This window comes from Phoenix dactylifera, chromosome 17 (assembly GCF_009389715.1).
Source record: "Phoenix dactylifera cultivar Barhee BC4 chromosome 17, palm_55x_up_171113_PBpolish2nd_filt_p, whole genome shotgun sequence".
Lineage (NCBI taxonomy): Eukaryota > Viridiplantae > Streptophyta > Magnoliopsida > Arecales > Arecaceae > Phoenix > Phoenix dactylifera.
The window spans coordinates 8728087-8734647 of NC_052408.1; the positions used below are offsets into that span (position 1 = coordinate 8728087).

Consider the following 6561-nt stretch of genomic DNA (forward strand, 5'->3'; position numbering starts at 1 on the left):
GCAGCCGACTCGGGGTCGGGCTGCGGAGCCGAAGATGTCCGACTCGAAGTCGGATTGCTGGATCAAGGGGCAGCCGACTCGGGGTCGGGCTGCGGAGACGAAGATGTCCGACTCGGGGTCGGATTGCTGGATCAAGGGGCTGCCGTAGTCTTCCTGGGCGCGCGTGCCGGTCACGTGGGGCATGGTGGCTAAGTTCCCCCGTAACAGATGCATATCTATCTTTGTTTAAAAAGATGAGACCAATATAAAGGGATTAGGTGGCATGATCTTCTTTTTCTTTTTCTTTTTTAAAGTTCCAGTGTGTGCAACCCTTATTCTATTGCCTCGTACGTGTAGTTCTAGAAAGGGAATGGCCTTGTTCTGGTGGCCAACTCCTGAAACAAGAGACATTTCCTCTCGACTGGTGAAAAAAGTAGTATCCTTAAAAATAATATATTGGTAAGTATTTATAGGTGAATGACAACGATTTGCTGAGAAGCCCTCACAAATTCAACTCTTCAATTAGTTGTTGCAGAAAATTTAAACCATGTCATCAACAACAATACTCAATTTTACTCACAATTTACTCTATCAAGGAATCCTATCCTTAAATAAAAAATAAACATCTCTATTTAGAGATGGCAATTTGCTCTGCCCTATTAGATACCCGACTTGATCCAACTCGCAATGGATCCAAAGCAAATATAGATAATAGTAAAATTTGTTCTAAACCCAATCTGAATATATATATATATATATATATATATATATATATATATATATATATATATATATATATATATATATATATATATATATATATGCTCCCGTTCATAGTTCTGCTACAGACGATACACGAGGAAGATTTTTATGGCGGTTCTTCCAGATCTGCTTATGCAATTTTTCAAGAAAGAGTCGTCTCATTTCCTTACTTCTTCGTTCTTTCGAATTCATTCACTTCGACGGCTGGTTCTGAACGCCGCGTCACCTACACTCGAAAGCCCTTTTTCGCTCTATTCTATAAATGCTTTCGTCTTGGATAAATAGGAACGAGATGAAGAGAGGTTTCTCATTCACTCTACTCTTTCACAAATGGATCCGAAGAGCAAGGAGCGCCGCGAGCAGAGCGAGAGAACGGAGTGGGCTTTTTTTGATGAATGAATTTTCACCTATTTGTATCTATTTAGTGATCAGTCCGCTAGTTTCTTTGATCCCACTCGGCGTTCCTTTTAATGATTGCTCAAGTAGAGATAATGGCCTCAAACTTGTTAAGACAACGAATGAGTCTGCTTTCCCGAATAGGAAATTGGGAATAAAAGCTAAGCTAACTCTCTTTCAGTGCAGCATTCCATTGAAGACGAGAAAGCAAAGAAAATACATATTGTACCATTCCTATAACTCCTATGGAATTTTGTTTTTTGAAAGTGGATATATCCATCCTGAAGTGTATATATATATATATATATATTTGCAAAATTTTTTCTCGAGGTAGAAAAAAAAATTATATTAAAAATGTTTACTATAACTTTAGCCGATCTAACTCTACACACCCCATCCCACTATGAGACTCCATCTATTCTACTTTGCCCCGCCCCGAGGTAAGTACAAAATAAATATCAGATAATGGACTATCCGATTTATTGCCATCCCTATCTTGCATGATGCCGGTGGCCTTACTTTAAATATCTATCTATAACTCTTTTGCACTCTCTAAAATACCTCTCGAACAAAAGGAGCTCCGTCTCCGCTTCCTCTTGTTTGCAGGCAAAGGCTGCAAAGACCCAAGAAAAATGATCACTTCCCCAAATTCTCAACTACTAATCAATCTCCTCATCTGTTGTGAGAGAAGACTCTCAAACTCACAACCACTAGTGAAGTGTCGAAGTTATTGGCAAGTATTTATGTTGTTCCACGCCCCCAGTCCAGCGAGATGGTGACGAGCTGCCTCTAAACATGGACATGTTGTGACCAAGTCTCCGGCTAAGCTTGGTCCGCGTGTAATCTTTATGACCTTGAGAGCAAAAGATACTCTCTCTTTGATCCAAAGCTCTTAGCAGTCGTTGCTTTGAATAATATAAGCAGTCAATTCGGTGTTTCTTGGCAGCACGAGGAATGATATATTATTTTAGCAATATTATTAGGTGAAACACTTTTAATGAATTAGTTAATTATGCACTGCAACCCTAATTTACTACACTTTAGATGGCACAAATGGTTAACAAAAACCGTATTTGGCGCAAGTAGAAAGAAATGAATAATCCTATTTTTCTATATATATAGACACATACGCACATACGCATGCATATGCGCATGTATATTTTTTTCAAGAAATTTTATCTCACGATGTTATTTTATTGTCAGTAAACATCGTATTAGTGAAAAACCAGGTTTACCAGAAGTCATTAATTTATTTGTCAAAAGAAAATGTTAGCAATTCTGCTGAATTGAATGTCTGAGCTATTGGATCTTTTAAATTAACATCCAAATGCATTGAAGTTATAATTTTTTCTTATGAGACGGACGATTATACATATCTAGTATAATTACATCCAGCAAAATCAGAAAATCAAATATCATAGAACAATAGCAGGATGGATGATATATTGATCCACAAAACCTCACTAAGACTGTGCGACATAAGAGTTAATCAAGTTCGTCGCTCCATTAGCTTCTCTATAGATGTGTATCTAGCCAGCAGAGACACGTAGTCCCTCAAGCTCCTCAAGATGTCATACAAAAGCAGGTGGACGATTGCTGTCCCTGCTTGATTCTGGATCCATCCAACAACTATGGCTGAGTCATTTTTGACAGCAATAAAGTCTACCCTCAAGATCCATCCTGTATACATGATACCAGCTGATGCCACCCTTAGCTCCGTCCTAGATAATGAGATTTTTTTTCTTCTTTTTTATCAAAATGGACCGGTACATAGGTAATACAAGCCTGCATTGACATCTGCTACGTTCTAAGGATGCATCATCAAGCAAAGGCACTCTATGATCATAAAAAACCATCTTCCGCCACATCTCACGTAAGCCTCCATGAAGTCGAATGGAGACGCATCAGTCCCGGAAGCGAGGCGCCCTCAGTGGATTCAGTGAGCAGAAAATGCGCGGGTCCCACCTCCATGTGGTTACGTGTCAGAGTGCCACGCGCCCACTACACCTTTTAACGTTCGCACCAACTCACCCTTCTCAATTAAGGCCCACGGCACCGGCTCGTTACATAGGAAGGAGAAAGGGAATTACAAAACTAATTACATGAAAAAAATGCTCAAGTAACTGAGAAATATCAGCCTAAAAGTTACTCAGCTAATGTAGCGTACTCTCATTGGTGCCTTAGAATTGGCATCATGAAATATGCCATCATGAAGCAAATTGGTTGGTGCAAGATACTTGAGTAATTTTTTTATGAATAATCTTTTAAAGTTACAGCAGCATTGCTCACTACATTAAACTTACAAATACTTTGTTTTCAGCAAAACTGCTCATGCTACAATATCTTCTGAAATATTGAAATTTTATCCGGCCATTCAATCCTTTGAATAATGTTTACTACTCAAAGTAACACAAATTATTCAATTATTTATGAATAATTAAACTAAATGAAGAATGACCAAGCCAAATTACATTGCTGGTATAAGCCAAATTAAAATAGATAACAATTCTGCGAAAATAGAGTAAATGTTTCAAAAACTTAGGTATAGGCAGATTATTAGCTTAGTTCTTAGAAATTGTTTGTCGTTTATTTTTGTTAGTATATTTTTATTAAATATTCTTTGGTATGATTTTTTTTTTCTCCCTTTTATCCAAAAGTGAGAGCACAGGGTGAGGCACGTGGAGACCACGAGTCTAGTGGAAAAGATTTTAGCAATCATCATGTTTTCTGTATGATAGTTATCCATTTTCTTTTTCAGCAAATTCCATCATGACAACGTTGTTTTTTCTCGGAAGTTGTGTGTCCATAGCCATCATAGCAGCATTTTAACAGCAAATTAATGATGCAAAAATATATATACATACATACATACATACATACATATAATTTTATAAATATTAAGGAATTGTTTGGATATCGATATGATATAATTAATCTGTGAATCATGAGATCTCGATGAAATAGAGAGAAGGAAAACCATCTCCCAAGTGAAACATCTTCATCTTATTAGACCTTAAAAAGTTCATGAGCCCCCATGTTTCCTAACCTCGTTGTTGCCTCTTGATTCCAGAGCCTTTACTACAACTTTACATAGAATCACAGCCATCCATTAAATACTCTCGACGACATGTCACCATGTCACCGCAAGTTACATGTAAATCTCGGCCATCCATTAAATAGACTCCTTTCTCATCATACACACAACCATAAGCATGTCCCGTGCCAAACTCTATCAAACTGTAATAACGGCCGCTACACTTTCACCAAATAAACCCAATGAATGCAAGAGAATTAAATGTCTAAATAAAAATCTTAATTGAAATAATTAACAGATTCGGAATGAAAGAAAAAAAAACCCATTAGAACTCATTTAATTCCTCCGTCCAACTTTGTTTCTGATTTGTATATACATATTTTTTCAAATTGCATAAAAAATATGGAAATTTGAAGTCGTCGACCGCGTAAAAGAGAAGAGGGACGAGGGCAAACCTGTCAATCGAACCGGCCGAGGTCCGCCAGCTTCCTCGACCGGCTCGGTCCGAGAGAGGCGCCGCGTGCCGACCAGGGGCGGCAGCGGGGGCGGCTCCCCGTGCTCCGGAGCTCGCCGGAGATCATCCCTGACTCCGCAGGCGTCCCCCGACGGCCGTTGTGGCCCACCCTTATAAGCGGGCTCAGGCAGACCGCGAAGCTCGAGACGCCGGAGCGACCGCCGTGGTAGTGGTAGGAGCTGGCCGGGAACCGCCGCATCGGCGTCGGAGTCGGCCGCCGCCACCCGCTCGAAGATTCCGTCGAGTACCCACTAGAGCATCCGTCCGCCTCGTCGTCGTCTATCTCCGGCGACATTCCGCGATCGGACGCCCGGCACGACGGCCGGGACCTTCCCGTCGCCGCCTCCGGTACCGAGAAGCTCCGCGGTTTCTTCTTCCGGCGGCGGGGGATCAGCGCCGAGAACCAGGAGCCCGATCCGGAACTCCTCGAGTTCCCCAGATCGCTCTCCGCTTCCTCCGATCTCTGGTGGCGGAACAGGATCGAGAAGACGGAGAAACGCCCGGAGATCCGGCGCCGGCCCTCGTCCGCATCGCCCGAGTAGCCGCCGCAGGCGGCGTCGAAGGTGGGGCCTACCTGGGGAGTACTGAAGAACCGGTGGTTGAAGTGGCGGCCGTAAGCCGGGCAAGCGTCGGATCCGACGGATCGGCGGTGAGAGACGTAGGGGGAGCCAGATCGGGGGAAAACCAGCGGCAGCGGTGGCTGGGAAGGGAGGTCCGGCTGCTGGCAGTGGTTCTCAGCCGGGAGCTCGTTCTGGGCGGCGATGAGGGCAAGGAGGCGCTCCCGGAGGCAGGAGGCGCAGACGCCGACGCCCAGCTCGTAGGGGTGATTCCTGCACTTCATCGCCCCGCCAACACCGTCGCTCCGCCGTCACTCCGCAGCCGCCTTCCGCCCCTCCTCCCTTCCGCCATCGGAGACCCCGCCGAAGATGCCGAAACCTCTAGAATCCAACAACAAGGGTTCCACTCTTCGATTCGAAAAAAAAAAAAAAATCAAGATCGAAAAACAGAGAGCGAGAGAGAGAGAGAAAAATCCCGACTTTTTCTCTCCTTTTCTCCCCTCCTCACCTTCGACACCTCGAGCTGAGAACAGGGATTATATTTAGAAATTCAATTAAATTGTTCCTCTGGACCATTTTTACCATATAAATTCCGCATAACGAGACAGAAAAGTTAGGGATTTGAAAGCTAATGTTACTGGCTTAGTAAGTTGCTTTCGAGTGGTTTAAATAGTCTGCAGGAGCATGTGATGTTCTCAGCAGTCAACACTGACTAGTATTTAATCTGCTCCACCAGAAATATTAATTTACTATAACACCCTTATAATTTATAAAAATTCTTAGAGTGTAGTCGAGGTACAATGGAAAATTGGGTGATGGGATGGCGGTGATTTGGGTGATGGTGGAATTTGGGCCGTTGGATCTGTGGCCTCCGGTGGGTTATACTCTAGGTACGTACGGTAGGCGGGGACGCGCACGATGGGCCGCAGCGGCAATCTAATTAAATGCCGCCAATTTAATTTCTGGGTGGCAGCGCCTGTTGCTGACGACTTCATGTCGCGCATATCGGCGATAAAAAAATATTGCAAACATCTTGGTACGTCATCCACGCGTGGTTATATTAAATTAAAAATATAGCATTATATATTGAATTTGGAAACGCAAGGCATTTGATGAACATATTGGAATGACTTTGGCTACACTATAGTCTATAGGCTCTTTTGGTCCGCGAAAAGCATTTATTTTTAGAAATATAATTTTTGAAAAAAAATATCTAAAAAATTATTTTTGGTATATTTAGTTGACTATAAAAAAATGACATATTTTCAGAGCTATAATCATGGTTGGATTATAGTTGTAATTATAACTCATAGACATTT

The 6561-nt window shown here is 42.3% G+C and overlaps 1 protein-coding gene across 2 annotated transcripts; it reads right to left on the reverse strand.

Moving 5' to 3' along the window:
* Positions 1-2465: 2465 nt before the first annotated feature.
* On the reverse strand, positions 2466-5757 carry LOC103706403. Of its 2 annotated transcripts, none has more exons than XM_008790491.4 (2): positions 4627-5756; positions 2466-3192 (listed from the first exon to the last, which is right to left on the reverse strand). In XM_008790491.4, the coding sequence occupies exon 1, from the start codon at positions 5524-5526 to the stop codon at positions 4630-4632; it is 897 nt and encodes a 298-aa protein (XP_008788713.2). In that variant the 5' UTR covers positions 5527-5756; the 3' UTR covers positions 2466-3192; positions 4627-4629. The 2 variants fall into 2 exon arrangements, with proteins under 2 accessions (XP_008788713.2, XP_038970813.1); XM_039114885.1 differs by lacking the exon at positions 2466-3192 and adding an exon at positions 3727-4389 and having other exon boundaries at positions 4627-5757.
* Positions 5758-6561: the final 804 nt, after the last annotated feature.

Bases quoted from the DNA above. Each gene is read 5' to 3' on its own strand.
- LOC103706403 (XM_008790491.4), bottom strand. From the start codon at position 5,526: ATGAAGTGCAGGAATCACCCCTACGAGCTGGGCGTCGGCGTCTGCGCC.